General features: G+C 37.6%; 1 protein-coding gene across 5 annotated transcripts in view; it reads left to right on the forward strand.

The window, feature by feature from the left end:
• LOC137252581 (uncharacterized) overlaps positions 1–25,463 on the forward strand; it is a 687,899-nt gene that overhangs the window by 477,931 nt on the left and 184,505 nt on the right. For all 5 annotated transcript variants that reach the window (XM_067788530.1, XM_067788528.1, XM_067788532.1 and 2 more), the window contains 2 exons: positions 3,459–3,527; positions 16,338–16,497. In XM_067788530.1, the coding sequence (XP_067644631.1) occupies positions 3,459–3,527; positions 16,338–16,497 (229 nt within the window). The remainder of the gene's footprint in view (positions 1–3,458; positions 3,528–16,337; positions 16,498–25,463) is intronic.

Below are 25,463 nucleotides of genomic sequence, written 5' to 3' on the forward strand. Positions count from 1 at the left end.
TTATAGTTGTGCCTAGGATGGAAATCTAATGGTTGGTTACCCTGGGTAGCTGGACAAGTGACATACGATATACGATGCCAATAGACTGTCGGGTTTCAATCTCAGATACTCTAAAATTATTGTTTAGATCTTTCTGAGCCAAATAGAGGGTTACCTCAACCAAAATTTTTTTATAAGTTCTGGTCGACATAATTAAAGAAAGAACGGAATGGCAGTATCAAGCTCCAATATACCAGATGTCAATGAATCGCTTTCAGTAAACGACAGCTGCTCTGAGCTCAGCTCTAAACTCATTTTCTTCCAAAGTAACGGTATCTTTTCAGTTCTTTGCCGCTTTGATGGAGCAGCTGAAGTACTTGTGATGTCTGAACGAAATGGGGCGACCTCTACCGCTTCTTCATGAATAAAGTTACGGCCGTCATCGTTCACGTACTCTACTAATTCGTCCACATCAAATTCGCCTTCAAAAGAGTCTTCATTCAGCTCTCCGAAATCCGTGATCAAATCTGGGTCGAAATCAGGGTCAGCCAAATTATCATCATCAAAGTCGAGGCCATCTTCACTTGCGTAATAGTCATGGAGGGCGCATGCGATCTCGCTGTCAGTGAGAGATCGTAGTCGAAGAGACATACTAAAAAAAAATAAAAAGTAACGCAGTCACGGTTTTCATGCAAGATATTTCCTCTTTTCACATAATGTAGCCTACAAGACACAAACACTAAACACCACCCACTGACAAAATACTGAGGATATATCTAAAACAAATAGTGTCACAATAAACTCTGAACTCTTACCTTATATATGTATTTTTACAAAAAATTTCCTCAACTACTATTTTTTTTTTTATATTATTTATATTTAGAACTTGCACAGTGTACGAAATTTTCCACTTCATTGACAACATCACTTACTTTGAAAAATCGAATGGTACTTTATGAGCAAACCCATATTTCGTAGAAAGAATGAAACGTAGACTGAAGTCTACATTGCTTAACAAAACGAAAAAATAATTGCTGCGTGAGTTTACGAAGGTTAAATGGTATGCTGCCTGTGATCTACAGTATGTTACAGAGGGTCAACAGTCAAATCAGCAAAATAAAGGTTCATCAAAGGAAAGCCATAGCTCTTTTAAAACAAATTAAGAACTTTCCCCTAAATATTTTGATGTTGCTTTTTCCACGCCTTGATCCCAGGACACCGAGTTTCTTGTATATATGTGTCCTATAAGGTATGCGTGACCTTAGTAGGTGTGGCTTTACCCATTTCTCATAATTATTTCAGGTCTATCTACGGGAATTGCCTTCTAAAATGTTAGCGTTGTATCCTTATTATTTACGGAGGTATCACAATATATGTGCCCCAAACACGTACTTCTGTATTTTTATATAGAAAGTGGGCGTTATTATCCTAAGATTTTTATAGGTTTTGCTGGAATATATCAACCTTAAATAAGGAATCTGCATACCAAATTTCGCAGTTTTATCTTTAATCGCTATTACTGTATCGCCAGCAAAAGCGGATAAAAATCTGTTTTAATAAGTAGACGCCGCTAATCCCATTTTTCAAAATTTTTATGTTTATTGACTATTAAATAACAAGTTTAAAGATAATACCTCCATTAGGTATTATAATATCGAATAAATCAATTTATAGAAAATATTTGATAAACAAAAGGTGGGCGCGGTTTTATCCCGACTATGCCTATCTTTAGTCTCAACCTTACTCGTCGTGAGAAAAAGAAGTATGTAAAATTTCATAACAATACTTTCATTTAATTGAAAACTATTGCAGAAGTGCACATCAGGATGAGCCTTCGAACAGATAGGTGAACGGATGGGCGAAGGAATGCATGAACATTGTTAACTTAAAATTTTTTTTGTCGAGGCTACCGATTTAATGGTTGACTTAAATCAGTGGAGAAGACACAAAACGACTTAGAACACCTCGAAAATCTGAAGACGCTACCAAAAAATGGTAGGGGCTGCCGATTTGAAATGAATATAGCCAAAAGCGTATATAACATACATTCCAACGGACGCTCTAGTTCGATATGGATAAGGCAACACACTTAACTATTACTTGTCCACCTTAATCTCCTGCATAGGCCTCGTTTCTAGAAGTCACAAATTACTTGATCAACTATACGAAGCAAACTCTTGGAATCACAGTTACAGCACATCGCAAGTCATATTACAACCCGAAATATTATTAATTTCGAAAACTTTTGTATGTTATATAATTCAAAAAGCAAAAAAAATAAATAAATTAGAACTCTAAAACGAAATTCGTTGTTCGTCATTAATATATGAAGACTTTAAAAAATAAAAGTCCCGAATTATTATTTTTGAAGACTCAAACAAAACAAATATTTACAAAAATAATTTCGGATATATTAAAAAATATTTACTGTGCAAAATTATTTTGAAATATTTTTTTATATATATTGAAATTTCTGTGCTTTTTTAACTCGAAAAACTAATTTTTATTGTCTTGGGTGTCTGGAAAAAACTAATTTTATTTATGTATATCTTAAACTTTATTCACAAATTGTTTTCTGACTTAAAATTTTTCCAGTTTGTTTTATTTTTTCAAAATTCCAGATACATTAGTGGCTATGGCAACGCTGCATGACTTTGCCGATTAATTTTCTTTAAATCAACTAGAAATTAGATTGTTTCCGGAATCCCGGTAAATAACCAAGCAATTGATAATTTTTTCACTCATCTCAAACCACGTTTACACATAAATTCACAATAATTAATCTTCGCGTTCACATATGTATATCCCATCCCTAGGAACAAGAATATAAGCTTGAAAATTTTCACGTTTCTCTTTTATTTCGTGCTTGCACTAAGAGATTACACCCTAGAGATGAGTCTTTAGCTATGAACGAAATCGGCATCTCTCAAATTTGTTCATAATAACCGATTAACGTTGGGAAAAATTATTATTTGAAATATACTTATTTAATTAACGATTAGGAATTAAGTAAGAAAATGAAAATGATCTAGTTATATGTATACTAGGTCTAGTTGCTTGGAGTGAAACCTACGACAGCATTGCTTGGTTATAGAGTTAGAGGTAGCACTTTCGTCATATGTTCTAGCTTTATGCTAGTTCTGAGTTATAAACTTTTTGTTTGCAGGGCATTTCCGTTTGACCTGCACTCACATGTATATGTGTTTATGTATAAGTAATCCCACTCGTATTTGCATTCATTAATTTGCGTCCAGTGAAAACTGTCTTGATTTCGTGATATCTGGTCATCTTGTGGGCTTAAATATCAACTATGACATTGAGTGATATATATTTAGGTAACTTAATTTTTATGTCTGTTTGCATAGTTTGTTCTTAGTTGATTGCTTATGAATAATATGTTATAAAGATTTATAAATATGTTATTATGATAAGCTTTTATGCGTTTTCCTAAAATTATTTGTATTTATTTTTTATTTCAGGTTATTTCTGGCATATAACAGATTTGCATTTGGACACATTTTATTCAACACAAGGCGATGTAATGCACAGTAAGTAAAGTAATATTAGACAAATGACAGAAAAATAAAGAACAACCTAAGTGTATCTGTTCCATTTGTTCGCCATATGCACCAGTAATTTGTATACACTGCACCTAACTTACAGATAGTTTCTTTAGTTTTAATTCAGATTTGAGATAAATCCACAGATTGGAAAAATTTTTAGACAACTTACATAAGAGAAAGAAAGTGACAGAAGTTCTTAGCTAAACAAAAAAAAAATGCTAATTTCTATATTGAGCGGCATATATTTAGTTCCCATTACACCAAATAACTAAACATTTCAAATCTATGTGGAGTAGAGACGTCTGTGACCTAAACAGCTTTTTAAGAAACGAGAATGCCTTCACACGAATGCTAGTAAATTTCCTAGGCTCGCCAGACATTTCTATGATAAATGTAGGACATGTAAACTGCGTCAGCTGGCAGCCGGTGATAATACTGGCATTCGATCACCTATGTATCCGTACTCCTTTCGCTTGAAGAATCAGCCGAATTCATAACCATCTGAAAAACGCACTTTAAAGGATATGGACTGATGCCCGTCAAAGGGAACGTGTTTTCCACAACGTCATTGGACCCGCGTCGGCCAGTTTAATTCTCACTAGAATAAATGCAAAAATCCGGCCACATTTTCCAACGGAGGCGTCTACTTTAGCGAGAGTGACCTTGCCAGATAGCAAGACCCTGACGACGCTTAAGCTAAGGAGATAAACCTGTTCATTTGATAGCCTGTAGACAAGCACAAGCGGCAGAAATGGAAAGAACACCTAAAGAACTGCAGCTTCTTTACCGGTGTGAGTAAACTTTGGTCAACCGTAAATGTTCTCTCAAAACCATACTAAGCACAATGTCGCTTTTCGCCGACAATATGTAAAACATTCCGAGGTTGAGAAATCCAAAGAAGTAAACCCGAAAGGATTGTCATGCCGATACTTAAATATCTTGGCAATGAAAGGTTAAAATATCTAGCTCTCGTCTGCAATATGTCTTCGTCGACTTTCGTCATCCCTGCAAAGTGGAATGTGGTAAGAGAATCTTACTGCCCAATATCTCTTTAACCATCAGTAGTCCAGACACAGGAAGCCGTCCTTCATCGCCAACCTGCATCTCGCCAATCATCAGCATGGCTTCCGAAAATTACATAACATCACCACAGCGCTAAATCAACACACACATAAATTGTGGACTGACTAGATGTTCTATCAAGTTCTACATTTTGGCGAGCATGCAGCCGAAGTTGTTTTACTTTTTTGTCGGCAGCACTGGTGGAAAAAATAGAGAAACACTCATTCAAACCTCCAAATTATTGGTCGCGGCAGGGCTGTCAAAACACGACGCTTTAAACTGCAACGGGATGTCTATTTATGTTCCCAGAACATCATATATACAGTAATGCGAACACACTACCATTAACGAGAGAAATGTAATGCGGAACAAACAGTTTCTGCTGAATATCCATAAACTTGGTCATCCCAACAGACATGACACGCCTTCAAGGATCTTTAGAAGAAAAAGTTCGGCACTTAAGAACTCAGCCGTTTGAAAAAGGGGAGCATGACTAGACCCTCAGAAATGTTCATAAAAAAGTGTGGGACCACTATGTAAGGGGTTACAGGGAGAGCACTGTTCTTAAAGCAAATATCCTAAGCTTGCAGTTGAGGAAATCAACCTTAAACTTTTACATATCCAGAATCAAGTCCGAGGTATGCCAACTACCATCTTTTCAATTGCAATGTGGAGTCAACGCCTCTAGCACAAGTATCTCTCTGGTACAACTGCAAGATTCCTCGGACTGCCGTTAGAGGACATTGTTGACAATAAGTGGGTGGTCACATCTTTTGGATGGGGCGAAGTACTGCCACAACAACAACCTTAAAAGTTTTGCGTCAGCGGCATGCATTACGATTTTAGGAATAGATTTATCTATAGGTTCTACCGCAGAAACAGGAGGAGAAAACCCATGCGCTTTTTATAACTGTACAACCATCAGTTTCATATATTTTCTTAGCGGTTTATAAGAACTAAAATATTTCAATCGGTTGGTCAACTGAATCAAGTATTCATATATGATGAAGAAAAAATGTGAGGGAATGGGATAGAGAGTGAAGAGAGGAAGCAATGCTTATTTTTAAGTGTGTGGAAATCAATTTTCGGGCAGAAAAAAGTCTGTTGGGCACTCTAGTATAAATATATAGATACGTTTATGTAATGTTATAATTTGGTATATTTGCAAGTATCCTGCCCCTTTGAACTTACAAGTTAGAATACTCTGATTGAAGAGAAATCATCTGCTTAACTGGCAGTTTCCGCAAATATAAATATGCCCTTCGTTTTCATTTTGGCATACCACACCATTTTATCCTTCAGATCTTGGACACTTCGGTGCTTTTTAAAAAATTGTTATTGTTTCAATCAAGTTAAAATTTTATTTCTATGGCACATCCTGTACAGAATTTAATTTTCTTATTTTTACCTTACCCTAACTTTTCTCACCTTCTCTTTAACTTCATTCGTCTCGTTCAGGCAGGAATTGCCTAACTTGATTTTATTTGGTTAAGTTGTATTAGACTCTAATATTTGTTATTGTTTGTTTTTTTTCTTTTCTCTCTTTGTGTCACTGGCTTTGAAATCTAGGAAAGTTTTTGTAATGAATAGAATGAAGAGGGCACGAAACGCTTACAAAGCAATATAGAGTTCACAATGTAATTTTGCTTACCATTGTACAACAAATGATGTGGTCAAATAGCTTTTCTGACATAAGTAAAAAAATATATTTGTGTTTTCGATTTCGAATTCAGTTTGTGGCTAAAGTAAAATTTGTTCATTATTATTTTAAATACCCAACTTGCACTTGTACTTAAGGGTGTTAGAACTTTAAAGCCCGGTTTTTCAGTAGTTGGTTAAGCTAAGCTTAAACTAAGTTTGCTGAAACTCCCGTCAAATTTAAACTACAGTTACACTACTTAGCATTTTTTCAGTCACAGTTTAAGGCCGCCTTTGGGTTATGCTCTTTTGTACGGCAACATTGGCTTTTTATTATCTAGGTAATTTGTAGATACAAAGAGTTTACTCAACAAACATGGAAAATATATTTCTCCAGCGAAATATATATCTAGTTCCGGAGGTGATATCCAATATCATTATTTAATTTTTCTTAAACCAGACAGTTCTCAAGTAGATATCCAACTTCATTATCCAATTACTATCCAACCTTTGAGAAATTTTTTAAAATTTAGAGTTCTCGTGTTCTCTCTCTAATTGTACTCAAGCCCAAATTCTTGTTGGGTATATTCAACGCCATTTCGAAAGATCGAAAATAACTGATAGGTTAACTAGAGTTTAACCCTGCCAGATCGGCCGCTTAAGCTCAGCTTAAACTTCAGTTAAAGTGGACTGAAAAAATGCAGAATAAGTTTAAGCGTAGTTAAACTGACAAACTGAGTTGTGAACTTGTACTGAAAAACCGGGCCTAAGTGAATAACGGTAGTAATTGTCACACAGATGCTTTATCCGTGCCCAGGATAGATCCCTATAAAAATGGGTGAATTCCCACAATACCGGCGCCCACTTTTTCGATTTCGAAAATTTCGAAAAATGGAAAAAATGTGTTTAGTCATTACCAAAGACTGATTAAATTTGAGAACTGGGTTGATCTTATGATACAAAATAGAAGTTTGGATACAATTTGGAAAATGTGAGTGGCACCGCGAACTTTTAGAAAAAATAAATTTTAAACCAAAATCCTAAGCAGTTTAAGATATCATGTTGAGGTTTGGCAGGGAGACTGTCCTTAATAATATACATTTTAACAAGTAAGGAAGGCTAAGTTCGGGTGTAACCGAACATTATATACTCAGTTGAGAGCTATGGAGACAAAATAAGGAAAATCACCATGTAGGAAAATGAACCTAGGGTAACCCTGGAATGTGGTTGTATGACATGTGTATCAAATGGAAGGTATTAAAGAGTATTTTAAGAGAGAGTAGGCCATAGTTCTATGGATGGACGCCATTTAGGGACATCGCCATAAAGGTGGACCAGGGCTGACTCTAGAATTTGTTTGTACGATATGGGTATCAAATGAAAGGTGTTACTGAGCATCTTAAGAGGGAGCGGGCCTTAGGTCTATCGGTGGACGCCTTTTCGAGATATCGCCATTAAGGTGGGCCAGGGGTGACTCTAGAATGTGTTTGTACGATATGGGTATCAAATGAAAGGTGGTAATGAGTATTTTAAAAGGGAATAGGCTTTAGTTCTATAGGTGAACGCCTTTTCGAGAAATCGCCATAAAGGTGGACCAGGGGTGACTCTAGAATATGTTTGTACGATATGGGTATCAAATGAAAGGTGTTAATGAGTATTTTCAAAGGGAGTGATCCTTAGTTCCATAGGTGGACGCCGTTTCGAGATATCGCCATAAAGGTGGACCAGGGGTGACTCCAGAATGTGTTTGTACGATATGGGTATCAAATGAAAGGTGGTAATGAGTATTTTAAAAGGGAGTAATCCTTAGTTCTATAGGTGGAAGCCTTTTCGAGATATCGCCATAAAGGTGGACCAGGGGTGACTCTAGAATGGTTGTACGATATGGGTATCAAGCGAAAGGTGTTACTGAGCATTTTAAGAGGGAGTGGGCATTAGGTCTATGGGTGGACGCCTTTTCGAGATATCGTCATTAGGGTGGGCCAGGGGTGACTCTAGAATGTGTTTGTACGATATGGGTATCAAACGAAAGGTGTTACTGAGCATTTTAAGAGGGAGTGGGCATTAGGTCTATAGGTGGACGCCTTTTCGAGATATCGCCATTAGGGTGGGCCAGGGGTGACTCTAGAATGTTTGTACGATATGGGTATCAAACGAAAGGTGTTACTGAGCATTTTAAGAGGGAGTGGGCATTAGGTCTATAAGTGGACACCTTTTCGAGATATTGCCATTAGGGTGGGCCAGGGGTGACTCTAGAATGTTTGTACGATATGGGTATCAAACGAAAGGTGTTACTGAGCATTTTAGGAGGGAGTGGGCATTAGGTCTATAGGTGGACGCCTTTTCGAGATATCGCCATTAGGGTGGGCCAGGGGTGACTCTAGAATGTTTGTACGATATGGGTATCAAACGAAAGGTGTTACTGAGCATTTTAAGAGGGAGTGGGCATTAGGTCTATAGGTGGACGCCTTTTTGAGATATCGCCATTAGGGTGGGCCAGGGGTGACTCTAGAATGTTTGTACGATATGGGTAAATAACGAAAGGTGTTACTGAGCATTTTAAGAGGGAGTGGGCATTAGGTCTATAGGTGGACGCCTTTTCGAGATATTGCCACTAGGGTGGGCCAGGGGTGACTCTAGAATGTTTGTACGATATGGGTAAATAACGAAAGGTGTTACTGAGCATTTTAAGAGGGAGTGGGCATAAGGTCTATAGGTGGACGCCTTTTCGAGATATCGCCATTAGGGTAGGCCAGGGGTGACTCTAGAATGTTTGTACGATATGGGTATCAAACGAAAGGTGTTACTGAGCATTTTAAGAGGGAGTGGGCATTAGGTCTATAGGTGGACGCCTTTTTGAGATATCGCCATTAGGGTGGGCCAGGGGTGACTCTAGAATGTTTGTACGATATGGGTAAATAACGAAAGGTGTTACTGAGCATTTTAAGAGGGAGTGGGCATAAGGTCTATAGGTGGACGCCTTTTTGAGATATCGCCATTAGGGTGGGCCAGGGGTGACTCTAGAATGTTTGTACGATATGGGTAAATAACGAAAGGTGTTACTGAGCATTTTAAGAGGGAGTGGGCATTAGGTCTATAGGTGGACGCCTTTTTGAGATATCGCCATTAGGGTGGGCCAGGGGTGACTCTAGAATGTTTGTACGATATGGGTAAATAACGAAAGGTGTTACTGAGCATTTTAAGAGGGAGTGGGCATTAGGTCTATAGGTGGACGCCTTTTCGAGATATTGCCACTAGGGTGGGCCAGGGGTGACTCTAGAATGTTTGTACGATATGGGTAAATAACGAAAGGTGTTACTGAGCATTTTAAGAGGGAGTGGGCATAAGGTCTATAGGTGGACGCCTTTTCGAGATATCGCCATTAGGGTAGGCCAGGGGTGACTCTAGAACGTGTTTGTACGATATGGATATCAAATTAAAGGTATTAATGAGGGTTTTAAAAGCGAGTGGCCCTTAGATGTATATGTGAAAGCGTTTTCGCGATATCGACCAAAATGTGGACCAGGTTATCCAGAAAATCATCTGTCGGGTACTGCTAATTTATTTATATATGCAATACCACTAACAGTGTTCCTGCCAAGATTCCAAACGCTGTTAATTTCGCCTTGTAGAACTTTTTAATTTTTCTTTTACTTAATATGGTAGGTGCCACACCCATTTTACAAAGTTTTTTCCAAAGTTATATTTTGTATCAATAAACCAATCCAATTACCATGTTTCATCCCTTTTTTCGTATTTGGTATAGAATTATGGCATTTTTTTCATTTTTCGTAATTTTTGATATCGATAAAGTGGGCGTGGTTATAGTCGGATTTCGGCCATTTTTTATACCAAGATAAAGTGAGTTTAGGTAAGTACGTGGACTAAGTTTAGTAAAGATATATCGGTTTTTGCTCAAGTTATTGTATTAACGGCCGAGAGGAAGGCCAGACGGTGGACTGTGTATAAAAACTGGGCATGGCTTCCACCGATTTTGCCCATTTTCACAGAAAACAGTTACCGTCATAGAATCTATGCCCCTACCAAATTTAAGAAGGATTGGTAAATTTTTGCTCAACTTATGGCATTAAAAGTATTCTAGACAAACTAAATGAAAATGGGCGGAGCCACGCCCATTTTGAAATTTTCTTTTATTTTTGTATTTTGTTGCATCATATCATTACTGGAGTTGAATTTTGACTTAATTTACTTATATACAGTTAAGACATTAAATTTTTTGTTAAAATTTGAATTTAAAAAATTTTTTTTTAAAAAGTGGGCGTGTTCTTCATCCAATTTTGCTAATTTTTATTTAAGGCATATATAATAATAGTAGTAACGTTGCTTCCAAATTTCATCATGATATCTTCAACTGCTGCCAAATTACAGCTTGCAAAACTTTTAAATTACCTTCTTGTAAAAGTGGGCGGTGCCACGCCCATTGTCCAAAATCTTACTAACTTTCTATTCTGCTTCATAACGTCAACCCATCTACCAAGTTTCATCGCTTTATCCGCCTTTGGCAATGAATTATCGCATTTTTTCGGTTTTTCGAAATTTTCGATATCGAAAAAATGGGCGTGGTTATAGTCCGATATCGTTCATTTTAAATAGCGATCTGAGATGAGTGCCCAGGAATCTACATACCAAATTTCATCAAGATACCTCAAAATTTACTCAAGTTATCGTGTTAATGGACCGACGGACGGACGGACGGACGGACATGGCTCAATCAAATTTTTTTTCGATACTGATGATTTTGGTATATGGAAGTCTATATCTATCTCGATTCCTTTATACCTGTATAACCAACCGTTATCCAATCAAAGTTAATATACCCTGTGAGCTCTGCTCAACTGAGTATAAAAATGGGAAAAGTGCGGTAATTTATTACCAAAGATAGATATTGCTTGATAAACTTGATACATTGGTTGCCTTTAATAACCTTAAATAAAAATTTTGAAAAGTGGGCGTTGCACAGTTCATATTTGGATGAAGAAAATTTAAGAAATTTTACGCCGTTGAAGTTATATAAGTTATGTTATGATGCCTATTGCACATCTGTTCTAAGTTAATAATATGCCTAGTTTGTCCACGTAGCCTCAAACAACTATTTAGCAACCAAGTCCAATTGCAAGGTCAATTGATGCAGAACAAAACAAATCAAAAAATGATCATCGCTTGCCTAACATGGCTTGCTTAAAAATAACCCAACTCAAATGCTCATCGCTAGCCTAATAAAGCTTACCCAACAACAGTCCAACTAATCGAACGAAAGCACTACGTGATGCTACCATAGTAACATCATATGCAAGCCAACAACATAACAACCCACTGCATACGATCACAGCATAGCAACATCATATGCACAGGCTTGGTAGAATACGTAATCAGGCGTGGTTCTATCATAGCAACAGCAGGTTTAATATCCAGCCCAGCAACGCAGTCCACAATGCCACTGCTTGCGCTTGCTTACCATAGCAACGTGATGGTCGTAGGCAGGCATAATGAGAAACGATAAAACTGAACACGCGACGTCGCGACGTTGCTTGGACTTACCTAGCAAGTTGCAATTATCATAGCATCACATGCTCTAGCAGCAACATATTGTTACGAATATTAGCAAAACTAAGGAGTGCTGCCAGCTCTAAGCCGATCTAAGCAGTGACGTGAATGCACATCAATAATTCAATCATTATGTATCTACATAAACGAATAAATAATTGCGTCTACACATATGTACACATTCCGACGAGCAACATTTACATACAAGGCAGCAAGAGATGAGATGTCACACACCGATGAATTTACTTATACGCTTATGTGTGTGCGGGAGACTGTAAACTACAAACACATGCATATACCTTATCTGAGTGGTCACAAGAGAGAGCAATAATTTGTGCACGTAGTTGTGGCTGGCGATTTTGTAGCCGAAACAACTAGTAACTTCTGGAAATCGAAGAGCCTAGAAGTATGCAGCGTAAACTATAAAAGCGGCGCCAGCGAGTAAGAAGTAATTCAGTTTGATTTGAATTGTCAAGCAGTTACGAGTAAGACGATATCTAGCGAACAATAGCACTATTATTTTGAAAGTCAGTTTCCTTTAAGCTATCAGTTTGGTTATTAAGCTATTCGTTGTACAGTTGGAGTGTTATTGTGAAGTACTTTAATAAAGGCCATTTTGCATTACTACAAATTGGAGTTATTTATTCAACAGTTTAGTGATTCGAACTTAGCAGAGAAAAAGCAAATAAGAGGATTTGCAAGTAAATTCGTTACAATTGGTGTCAGAAGAGGAATTGTTGAATAAATTCCAGAAGACAACAAGGATATGGCAAAGCTCAGTGAATTAAAGATCCAGCAACTGAAGAAGGAGTTGGAGAGCCGTGGATTGAATACAAGCGGCGTTAAACTCGAACTTCAGGCACGGCTACGAGAGGCAATGGAAGCAGAAGGAATTAATGTGGAAGAGTATGCCTTTCACCTTGATGGCGAGGAGACAACAAAAATTGAAGAGAAAAACGAAACATCGCAGACTGTTACCAGCACAGACTTGAACATGATTTTGGCTGCAATATCTGCTCAAACATCGACCGTAGCATCAATGTCGTCACAAATGTCATCACAACTGGAAGAGCAGAAGACATATATGGCATCACAATTGGAAGAACAGAAAACGTATATGTCATCTCAACTGGAATCGCAGGAGAACCGTATAACATCGAAGATTGAAGCACAAGAAACACGTATTTCAGAAATGTCGACACAAATTTCTTCACAACTGGAATCGCAGGAAACCCGTATAACATCAAAGATTGAAGAACAAGAGGAGCGCTTATCATTGCAGGTGGCACAAATGTCTTCACAGTTAGAAGCACAGGAAGCAAGGGTAACATCAAAGCTGGAAGCGCAGGATGCCAAAATCGCTCAATTTCAGGCAGAAGTAGATGATTTAAAAGGTCGTATGGAGCAGTTACAACTAAATCGCCCAGCTGTTTCAGCGAGTAATCCAAAGGTAAAGACACCATCCTTTGACGGTTCTGTTCCTTTTCAGGTCTTTAAGCTACAGTTTGAGAAGACCGCAGCAGTGAACCAATGGAATGCTGAAGATAAAGTTGCAGCTCTGTTCGTGGCACTGAAAGGGCCTGCCGCGGAAATCTTACAGACCATCCCAGAGTACGAGCGGAACCATTACGAAACATTGATGAGCGCTTTAGAGAGACGTTACGGAAGCGAGCATAGGAAACAGATATTCCAAATTGAGTTGCAAAACCGCTACCAAAAAGCAAATGAGACATTGCAGGAGTTTGCTTCAGATATTGAAAGATTGGCTCATCTTGCAAATGCGGACGCACCCGTGGAATACACTGAAAGGGTAAAAATCCAGAGTTTTATAAATGGCATACGAGACGTGGAAACGAAGCGAGCTACATACGCGAACCCAAAACTGACATTTGCTGAAACGGTATCACATGCATTGACTCAGGAAACTGCCTCCCTATTAAGTAAACCAGCATATAAGGCTCATCGTGTAGAAGTAGAAAGGCCAGAATGGGTAGACACAATTTTGGAAGCACTGAAGGGATCTCAACAGAAGAATGCCGGAGTTATTAAATGTTTCAAGTGCGGCAACCCAGGTCACATTGCACGTCATTGCGATCTTGGTGCTAATAGTTCCAACAATGTGGGTGGCCGTAAACGCAAAGCTGGCGGAAATGAGCAAGAGCGTGTCGAATGTAAAGAACGAAAACTTGCCCCGGCTATTGAATGTCCTGTGATATCTGTGTCGCAAATTGGAAGGAAATCAAGCAGTCTTACCGTCAGAGGGAATGTGGATGGTAAAGAGCGTGTACTGACTGTAGATACGGGGGCATCTCATTCCTTGATTCGATCTGATTTGGTCTACAGGAGAGTAAAGTTATTACCTGGAGCAAGGTTGCGTACGGTCACAGGCGAGTATAAACAAGTCCAGGGAGAAGTGATATGTGAAGTACTGATTGGGAAGGTCATGGTTTTACACAAATTCGTTGTGGCGAAGATCGTTGATGAAGTCATATTGGGAGTGGACTTCTTGGTTGACCATGACATCAAGATCGATATGCAGAAAAGGGTGATGCGCTATAAGAACCAGGACATACCACTTAACTGTAGTTTGGAAAAAGGGTTTAGCAGTAATCGGGTACTGGTGGAAAAGACTCGACAAAGACCACGAAAGTCGAAGGCAAAGGGTGATAGATCGAATGGGCCAAATAAATCAAAATCAAAAGTACCTGCGAGAGAAACACTGGCATTGACAAAACCTAAAAGACGCAGGAAAATGAAGCGACGAATTTTCGAGAAGGAATGCGAGGGTAGTTTCAATCCAGAGCGCACTACTGTGGGGAAACGTGGGAACGATACTGATTATGCAAAGCAAATCCGTCCAGCGCAAGCTCTACGAAGTAGTTCATCGGCCAAACAACAGAGTGTAAAGGAACGAACCAGGGTATTGAGTGGTACGATGAAACACAGGTACCATGAGAACAATAATTCGAAAAGTTTCTTGGCGGGAGATTTAGTACTGTTATACAACCCTCACCGGCGGAAAGTTGTTCCATCCAAATTTCGGTGCAGTTGGGAAGGCCCGTACAAGATTGTGAAGAAGCTCAGTGATACCATCTACCGCATACAAAGCATTGAGAAACCACGGAGTAGAAGAGTGGTACATTTGGCGATGCTAGCAGCGTTTAGATCGAGAGATTTGTCTGATCGGGACGATCAGACTTAGGTGGAGGGCAGTGTTACGAATATTAGCAAAACTAAGGAGTGCTGCCAGCTCTAAGCCGATCTAAGCAGTGACGTGAATGCACATCAATAATTCAATCATTATGTATCTACATAAACGAATAAATAATTGCGTCTACACATATGTACACATTCCGACGAGCAACATTTACATACAAGGCAGCAAGAGATGAGATGTCACACACCGATGAATTTACTTATACGCTTATGTGTGTGCGGGAGACTGTAAACTACAAACACATGCATATACCTTATCTGAGTTGTCACAAGAGAGAGCAATAATTTGTGCACGTAGTTGTGGCTGGCGATTTTGTAGCCGAAACAACTAGTAACTTCTGGAAATCGAAGAGCCTAGAAGTATGCAGCGTAAACTATAAAAGCGGCGCCAGCGAGTAAGAAGTAATTCAGTTTGATTTGAATTGTCAAGCAGTTACGAGTAAGACGATATCTAGCGAACAATAGCACTATTATTTTGAAAGTCAGTTTCCTTTAAGCTATCAGTTTGGTTATTAAGCTATTCGTTGTACAGTTGGAGTGTTATTGTGAAGTACTTTAATAAAGGCCATTTTGCATTACTACAAATTGGAGTTATTTATTCAACAGTTTAGTGATTCGAACTTAGCAGAGAAAAAGCAAATAAGAGGATTTGCAAGTAAATTCGTTACAATATGAATGTGCGACCGTTTATCATATGATAAGAGCAGCAGCAGAATGGCATTAGGAAGAGTATTTAAGAAGGCATCATTGCCTTTGGAGGGCAATTCTGTTTAATCAGAGAAGTTGCACGGTCAACTAATTAATTGCTAAATATTTAAAGTTGTTTTAAGTAAAGTGTTTGTATTAAAATAAAATGTTGTGTTGTAATATTTATTTAAGAAAAGCAAGGGCCATAAAGACATGCTTAACTTATATTATGAAAAGAAATAAAATCGAATGGCGATCACGCCCACTTGAAAAAAAATCGATATTCGAAAATGGTTGACTTTGTAATGAGAAATGCTTATATTTGATGCTCTTTTAAACAAGGTTTTGCTATCCCAATTAAAATTGTCTGTTTAAAAATGTTTTCCCAAAAACAGAGTTTTTCTGTTCCCATTTTATTGAAAACGATTTTTTTTTATTTTGCCTCACCTTATACATTTACTACACAGCTTATTTCACGAGCAATAATACCCAAAGGCTACTATGAAAACGCTAGTATTTGCATGCCCTCCATTGATATGCCGTACATATATCTAAAGATAATATCTTTACTTGATTTTCCAAAGCACCGTAATCAACATAAAACTCTTTTTTTTCTTTAAATTTCAGGTTGTTGGCGCATTGACGGTCAATCGGCTAGTGCTTCCATACGTACGCCAGGTCGTTATGGTGATTATTTTTGTGATAGTCCTTGGAGTCTAATTGAGTCGGCGGCTAAAGCAATGAAGTCGCGACAAGGCGACAATGTTGAATTCGTGCTGTGGACGGGGTAAGTGTTTGGTTTAAATTGTGAAAAGAGAATTTGAATAAAATTTGCTACAAAAGGTGAAATGATGATTGAGTTCACATTAAATTACATACATAAGTACTTTAAAAGTTTTTGTGTTAAGCTCATTGAGGTAGCTGAAACGGTGTTGCCTTTAATTTGCTTGGTAGTATCTCTTACTTTCTTAGCGGATTTTCTGGTCGTTTTAAGCTAAGCTGTTAGTCAAGAAAGCTTATTTCGCAAACCAACAGCAAAGAAAACTTAATCAAGTCCTTGGATTCGTATAAAAGCATTAAGGTATGTCAAGTGGAAATTGGGAAGATTATATATGGAAAAGAAATTAAAATGAGGACAAGAAAGAAGATTAAAATTACCTTCAAGGCGACAATCAGTAAAATTTTGTACCTAAAATAAGAAAAGAAATGTATCTTTCAGTTATATTTCGCTCATTCCAAAGAAAAGAGAGGTAATTCAAAATTTTAATTTTTTAGGAAAAAAAAAAAAAGTTTTGTAATTTTAAACAGTTTGATTTTAACTCTAATTAAGATAGCACCTGGAGATTCACGTCAATTTGAAGGTATGACAAGAAACAACAATTATTAAACTAGCAGATTACTAAAAAATATCTTCATCTTACTTTGAAAGAGATGCTGAATTTAAGCTTTACTTTTTTCATTCTGAGTTAATTCACTTTACAATAGAAAAATTATACAGCCAGAAAGAGTTTCATACGAAGTAATTTGGAATACTACAGTTTCATTTAAAAAAATAAATCGATTTTATGAAATGCTGCGTTTTATTGGAGTACACGCTCAAAATTGTTTTTATTGTAAAAATATATAATCTTATTTTTGTAGTATCATATCACAAAGGAGTTTAACCAAACTTAGTATGTACTTTTTTATCAACTTAGACCGTAAGAGCTAAAAGAAATTCTTTTATTAAAGATTTTCGTGGTAATTTTTAATAGCATTCAACACTACTAACTATTTTAGTATTTTTAATGCAAATTTAAATATTTATAACAGAATTATAAAAGCTTTTATAGAAGGAAGTTATTAATTCTTTTTGCAGAATATCTCTTAAATCTCTTTTCTTGTTGTCACTCAACTCTTGTTTTTGAAAATATGCCGGCTTAAGTTCTATTGCTGTAATAGGCTTCATTTTTCTTCGTTTGTTTCTTACATTCACTTCCTCGTAAGTTTCTTGCTTTTAAGATGTTTTGTAAAAACATGTGGTGGGGTGCTCTTTAGTCATTTTTAAAACCTTTATTTCATTCCAATTTAAATCTTTTTCATCCATATTGGTATTAAAATTGTATCCTCATTCAGCTTGCAAAGCCTTTAAGTCATAGAATGATCCAAAGTTTAGCTCGCGCACTTTTAAAGGTGGGTTGGTTTTTTTTTTTGCATTTTTAATTAAAGCTAAATACTGATCAGGGGTATACAGGGGGCCAGAATTCAAGTTCTTTTTTACCTCCCTTTCAATAATGCTGTGCACGCTATCGGTATGACCTCTAATTAAGAACTTATGTGTAATACTATTAATTTTTAAGTTTTGTACAGCAAAGAAATACAAAGAAGCTATAATTTTTTTTTTATTTTGACCGCAACAATTATCCGAGTAAAATACCACATCAATTTGGTCTTCGCATTCATCACTTAAATCTTTCAAGTAATGCCATACACATGCGCCTACCTCAACAGCTCCTCGCTTTGCATCTTTTTCTGGCCAAAAATAACAATGTACGTTTTCATATGCGGCTCTGGATTCATTTCTTGTTAGTTCTGTCACAGTCAAGTTGTAATAATTTAATTTTGATTTGTAGTAAAATGAAGAAGTTTGTCCTCTCGGACATTGCAATACTGCCTCTAAATCATACACAACTACTTTAAAGTTATTGTTGACTTTATTACTATCATATAGTTTTTCAACCCTGCTTAAATCTTTTTCCTCTAAATGAGTGTTATATTTTTCCTATAGCTCGTCATTTAAATCAAGTTTCCTATTATTTCGAGACACGCAAAGGTCACACTGGTCCTTTTTGGGGTGATGAAGACCAATATTGAATTCGGTTTTAAATATATCATAGTATTTTTGATATGATCCAGGCTCTTTTAAATTATCGTATTGCTGGCTTCTAAAATCATTAAATAAATCTCGTATAGCTTTACTACCATCTATGTACTCTTTAGACGAGGAAGCTCTGACGTAATGCGCTTCAATCCGAGGAATTGAATTTATATGCGCTTTTATATCCTCAGTCAGTTGAGGGTTCTTGGAACTGCAAGATTTGCCTCCAAAATCTTGCAGATCCAATACGTGCTCCTTCGACTTTGCTTGAACTGTATAAATCATACGTTCTGAAATATCTAAAGTTGCTTTAGGGAATGTTTTGCATACTCTTATGTTCTTATTATCTACTAGGAAATAAAATTCTTTATTGTTTTGTCTTGGCTGCTTGGCATTTGAATACTTATATTTTGGGCTAACGTCGATCATGCACGAAAGCAAATAAGTCCTTTGCTTCAATAAGTCACCCAAATCCCAAAATTTCCGGAAAATTTCGTACCTACGTTCGATGCTAATTTTTTCAGAACATTTAAATCTACATTTTTGATTACATGGTGTTTTAAGGCAACGGGCCGGGACGATTTTTTGAGCTCTGGATACATAAGATTTACCTCTGTTACGATAGCTTTTCATTTTATTCTGTTTCCAATTTAAGGGCTGAGATTTTTTTTTTTTTGAGTTGAAGCAAATGACTCTTCATCTGAACTCACTGAAGAAGAAGATTGATAAAACAGATAGTTATTTCTACGAAACGCGCATTGGAAAGTTGTATCTGCATCGCTGAGGTAGGCATCACTTTCATCTGTGTATACAGGAGACGTTTGGAATTTTAAAATCGACCTTTTTTGACGTGTAGGTCGAGTATTTGAGTTCTTAAAGTACGCTGTTGTACAATAGAAACAGCATTATGTAAATCGTATAAAAGTACTTACGTTATCATTTCTATAATTAATTTGCTGCGGAGTAATAACTTCAGAAGATGCGGTACTAGATAAAGAAGGGATATTAAAAACTTCTGTGATTTCTTTAGGATCTTCCTCGTTTTCTGATAAGCTACTATCAATCTCATACTGAGGAACCAAGCTTTTAATATGCTGAGCGTCCATTACTTCAACTTCTATATTTTCAGTTATAAAATTATAATAAATAAAATTAATTAATTGAAATAAGGCACCTTATTATTTAAAAATTATGGATTTGTCTGTATTTACCTCTTCCCAATGTAAAACAGCTGGATACGGATTTAAATAATTCTTGATGTTTGTTAAGTTTTTAGTTTCTTAGTATTTAGCTATGAATGTTGAAAAATTTTGAAGTATAATACAAATTTTACTTTATTATACCATAAATTATCGAAAACTAAAGATCTATTTCGACTTGATTCACTTTACAAAAAAAAATCAAAGCATATTTAAAGAGCATAGCCGGAGTAACGCTGAATTCGATCAGTTTCAGATGCAAAGGAATTTATTTCCGCCATTTTTTCTCAATGACTATTACATAAGATTGCATATAATGGCCTCTGCTAGTTATCAAAATGTATCAGAATATATAAAAAAATGAAAATTTCGAGCTACATCTGTTTACTTTGGAACGGGCGATGTTTCCATAATTTTTTCTGATAAAAAAAAAATTATTTTATAATTGAAACTACTTTCAATTTGGAACCCATCATTGACACAAACAATAACATACGATTTTAAATCCAGCGCATAGTCACACTTTGTAATAAATCCTACATTGAACTAGGTAGACAATTGAGAAGTAAGGTCCTCTCTCGGCAAATAAAAATCGTGCTCTAATAGTCACTGATTGTACCCGTTCTGCTATAGGGTGCAGACTCATGGATCGCCACATTATCAGATGAGGCGGCTCTGAGAATGTTTGAGAGCAAAGTTCTTCCAAAGGTTTATGTACTTTTACGTACGGGCGATGAGGAGCGTATGGGCGTACGAGCTTTATGCACACATCAACATAGTCCAGAGAGTATGACAATGAAAGATGATGATCCAACTAAAAAAATTATTCTTGTTTGAATCCGCACATGGAAGCCGAGGAAGAGGGCAGCCCCACATCGCTGGAAGGGCGAGCAGGAAAATGATTCAAATTACCTTGGTATCACCAGTTGGTGCAAGTTAACCCAACGGAGATGCGACTGATGTGCCTTATACGAAGGTCATGACCGCTTGAATGGTTGAATGCAAATTCAGTAAGTAAAAGTCCCGTTTTTGGTGTTTTCCAAAAATTTTTTTTTACATAAAAAGTGGAAGCGGGTGTCCTGATTTAGCTCATATTAAATAACAATGAGAAATCAGTGACAAGGAATCCTTACACCAAATTTCAAAAGTATATCTTATATCTTACTTAAGATATCGTGTTCATAGATAGAAGGACGAACGGACGGAAAGGCCAACATAACTTCTTTTTTCACACTGATTATTTAGATATATGAAAGCCTATAGGGTGTTCCTCGAATGTTGCCTGTTATCATAAAAAAACAAGTAAGGAAGGCTAAGTTCGGGTGTAACCGAACATAACATACTCAGTTGAGAGCTATGGAGACAAAATAAGGAAAATCAATCTGGGGTAACCCTGGAATGTGGTTGTATAACATGTGTATCAAATGAAAGGTATTAAAGAGTATTTTAAGAGAGAGTAGGCCATAGTTCTATGGATGAACGCCATTTAGGGATATCGCCATAAAGGTAGACCAGGGCTGACTCTAGAATTTGTTTGTACGATATGGGTATCAAATGAAAGGTGTTACTGAGCATTTTAAGAGGGAGTGGGCCTTAGGTCTATCGGTGGACGCCTTTTCGAGATGTCCCCATTAAGGTGGACCAGGGGTGATTCTATAATGTGTTTGTACGATATGGGTATCAAATGAAAGCTGTTAATGAGTATTTTGAAAAGGAGTGATCCTTAGTTCCATAGGTGGACGCCGTTTCGAGATATCGCCATAAAGGTGGACCAGGGGTGTCTCTAGAATGTGTTTGTACGATATGGGAATCAAATGAAAGGTGTTACTGAGCATTTTAAGAGGGAGTGGGCATTAGGTCTATAGGTGGACGCCTTTTCGAGATATCGCCATTAGGGTGGGCCAGGGGTGACTCTAGAATGTTTGTACGGTATGGGTATCAAACGAAAGGTGTTACTGAGCATTTTAAGAGGGAGTGGGCATGAGGTCTATAGGTGGACGCCTTTTCGAGATATCGTCATTAGGGTGGGCCAGGGGAGACTCTAGAATGTGTTTGTACGATATGTGCATCAAACGAAAGGTGTTACTGAGCATTTTAAGAGGGAGTGGGCATTAGGTCTATAGGTGGACGCCCTTTCGAGATATCGCCATTAGGGTGGGCCAGGGGTGACTCTAGAATGTTTGTACGATATGGGTATCAAACGAAAGTTGTTACTGAGCATTTTAAGAGGGAGTGGGCATTAGGTCTATAGGTGGACGCCTTTTCGAGATATCGCCATTAGGGTGGGCCAGGGGTGACTCTAGAATGTGTTTGTACGATATGGGTATCAAATGAAAGGTGGTAAGGAGTATTTTAAAAGGGAGTAATCCTTAGTTCTATAGGTGGACGCCTTTTCGAGATATCGCCATAAAGGTGGACCAAGGGTGACTCTAGAATGTTTGTACGATATGGGTATCAAACGAAAGGTGTTACTGAGCATTTTAAGAGGGAGTGGGCATTAGGTCTATAGGTGGACGCCTTTTCGAGATATCGCCATTAGGGTGGGCCAGGGTGACTCTAGAATGTGTTTGTACGATATGGGTATCAAATGAAAGGTGGTAAAGAGTATTTTAAAAGGGAGTAATCCTTAGTTCTATAGGTGGACGCCTTTTCGAGATATCGCCATAAAGCTGGACCAAGGGTGACTCTAGAATGTTTGTACGGTATGGGTATCAAACGAAAGGTGTTACTGAGCATTTTAAGAGGGAGTGGGCATTAGGTCTATAGGTGGACGCCTTTTCGAGATATCGCCATTAGGGTGGGCCAGGGTGACTCTAGAATGTGTTTGTACGATATGGGTATCAAATGAAAGGTGGTAATGAGTATTTTAAAAGGGAGTAATCCTTAGTTCTATAGGTGGACGCCTTTTCGAGATATCGCCATTAGGGTGGGCCAGGTGTGACTCTAGAATGTTTGTACGATATGGGTATCAAACGAAAGGTGTTACTGAGCATTTTAAGAGAGAGTGGGCATTAGGTCTATAGGTGGACGCCTTTTCGAGATATCGCCATTAGGGTGGGACAGGGGTGACTCTAGAATGTTTGTACGATATGGGTATCAAACGAAAAGTGTTACTGAGCATTTTAAGAGGGAGTGGACATTAGGTCTATAGGTGGACGCCTTTTCGAGATATCGCCATTAGGGTGGGCCAGGGGTGACTCTAGAATGTTTGTACGATATGGGTATCAAACGAAAGGTGTTACTGAGCATTTTAAGAGGGAGTGGACATTATGTCTATAGGTGGACGCCTTTTCGAGATATCGCCATTAGGGTGGGCCAGGGTGACTCTAGAATGTGTTTGTACGATATGGGTATCAAACGAAAGGTGTTACTGAGCATTTTAAGAGGGAGTGGACACTAGGTCTATAGGTGGACGCCTTTTCGAGATATCGCCATTAGGGTGGGACAGGGGTGACTCTGGTATGTTTTTGTACGATACGGATATCAAATTAAAGGTATTAATGAGGGTTTTAAAAGCGAGTGGCCCTTAGATGTATATGTGAAGGCGTTCTCGCGATATCGACCAAAATGTGGACCAGGTGATCCAGAAAATCATCTGTCGGGTACTGCTAATTTATTTATACATGCAATACCACTAACAGTATTCCTGCCAAGATTCCAAGGGCTGTTGATTTCGCCTTGTAGAACTTTTTCATTTTCTTCTACTTAATATGGTAGGTGTCACACCCATTTTACAAAGTTTTTTCCAAAGTTATATTTTGCGTCAATAAACCAATCCAGTTACCATGTTTCATCACTTTTTTCGTATTTGGTATAGAATTATGGCATTTTTTTCATTTTTCGTAATTTTCGATATCGATAAAGTGGGCGTGGTTATGGTCAGATTTCGCCCATTTTTTATACCAAGAAAAAGTGAGCTCAGGTAAGTACGTGGGCTAAGTTTAGTGAAGATATATCGGATTTTGCTCAAGTTATTGTGTTAATGGCCGAGCGGAAGGACAGACGGTGGACTGTGTATAAAAACTGGGCGTGGCTTCCACCGATTTCGCCCATTTTCACAGAGAACAGTTACCGTCATAGAATCTATGCTCCTACCAAATTTGAGAAGGATTGGTAAATTTTTGTTCGACTTATGGCAATAAAAGTATTCTAGACAAACTAAATGAAAATGGGCGGAGCCACGCCCATTTTGAAATTTTCTTTTATTTTTGTATTTTGTTGCATCATATCATTACTGGAGTTGAATTTTGACTTAATTTACTTATATACAGTAAAGATATTAAATTTTTTGTTAAAATTTGAATTTAAAAAATTTTTTTTTTTTAAAGTGGGCGTATTCTTCATCCAATTTTGCTAATTTTTATTTAGCGCATATAGAATAATAGTGGTAACGTTCCTGCCAAATTTCATCATGATATCTTCAACGACTGCCAAATTACAGCTTGCAAAACTTTTAAATTACCTTCTTGTAAAAGTGGGCCGTGCCACGCCCATTGTCCAAAATCTTACTAATTTTCTATTCTGCGTCATAACGTTAACCCATCTACCAAGTTTCGTCGCTTTATCTGTCTTTTGTAATGAGTTATCGCACTTTTTCGGTTTTTCGAAATTTTCGATATCGAAAAAGTGGGCGTGGTTATAGTCCGATATCGTTCATTTTAAATAGCGATCTGAGATGAGTGCTCAGGAACCTACATACCAAATTTCATCAAGATACCTCAAAATTTACTCAAGTTATCGTGTTAACGGACGGACGGACGGACGGACGGACGGACGGACGGACATGGCTCAATCAAATTTTTTTTCGATCCTGATTATTTTGATATATGGAAGTCTATATCTATCTCGATTCCTTTATATATGTACAACCAACCGTTATCCAATCAAACTTAATATACTCTGTGAGCTCTGCTCAACTGAGTATAAAAATATGAAAACCAAACTTTTCCTCTATCAAAAGGAAACAAGATTTTTTATTTCATCAACCCTAATAGATATATATATATATATATATATATGCACAAGCAGACGGTGGTCTAACTGCATAACTGTTAAGAAATTTTTACTTCTTACATTCCCTTCCCTTAATCCTTATCCTTTTATTCACTCCTCTCTCTGCGTATTTTCCTCCTTCTCTGCTTTTTCCATCCTTATTTTCTCTCTAGCGCTCTATTCTTATCCCTCCTCCTATACATCAGTCCCAGTCTCTCTAACTTCGTCCAACTCTATCTCTTTCTCATTGCCTCGTTTTCATTTTCTCTTATTCTCAGTCCCAGTTACAGCGATTGTAAGCCCTATCCTATACTATGGCGTTCTTGTTTAGTGGAATGCCACACAAAAAGCAACCTACCTCAAAAAATTAGAGGGGGTATGCAGACTATCAATGCTTAGCATTATGGGAGCCCTGAAAACAACACCGACAGTTGCACTGTATGCCATTCTGCAAATTCCACCTGTAGACCTGGTAGCAAGGAACATAGCGTTAACAACTGCAACCAGGTTCGGTGCCTCGGGGCAGCTTGAGCGCCGACCATACGGCTATAGTAGTATAGCGTCATCAATCACAAGACGAGCAGACTACCTGATTCCCTATCTGCGCTTCGAGGGTGATATTAAGGCCACAATAGAGGAGGACGGTTATTGCAAGGGTGCCCAAATGGCGGACGAGGCGATAAAAGTGTACACAGATGGTTCCAT

Source organism: Eurosta solidaginis, chromosome 5 (assembly GCF_040869045.1).
Source record: "Eurosta solidaginis isolate ZX-2024a chromosome 5, ASM4086904v1, whole genome shotgun sequence".
Taxonomy (NCBI): domain Eukaryota; kingdom Metazoa; phylum Arthropoda; class Insecta; order Diptera; family Tephritidae; genus Eurosta; species Eurosta solidaginis.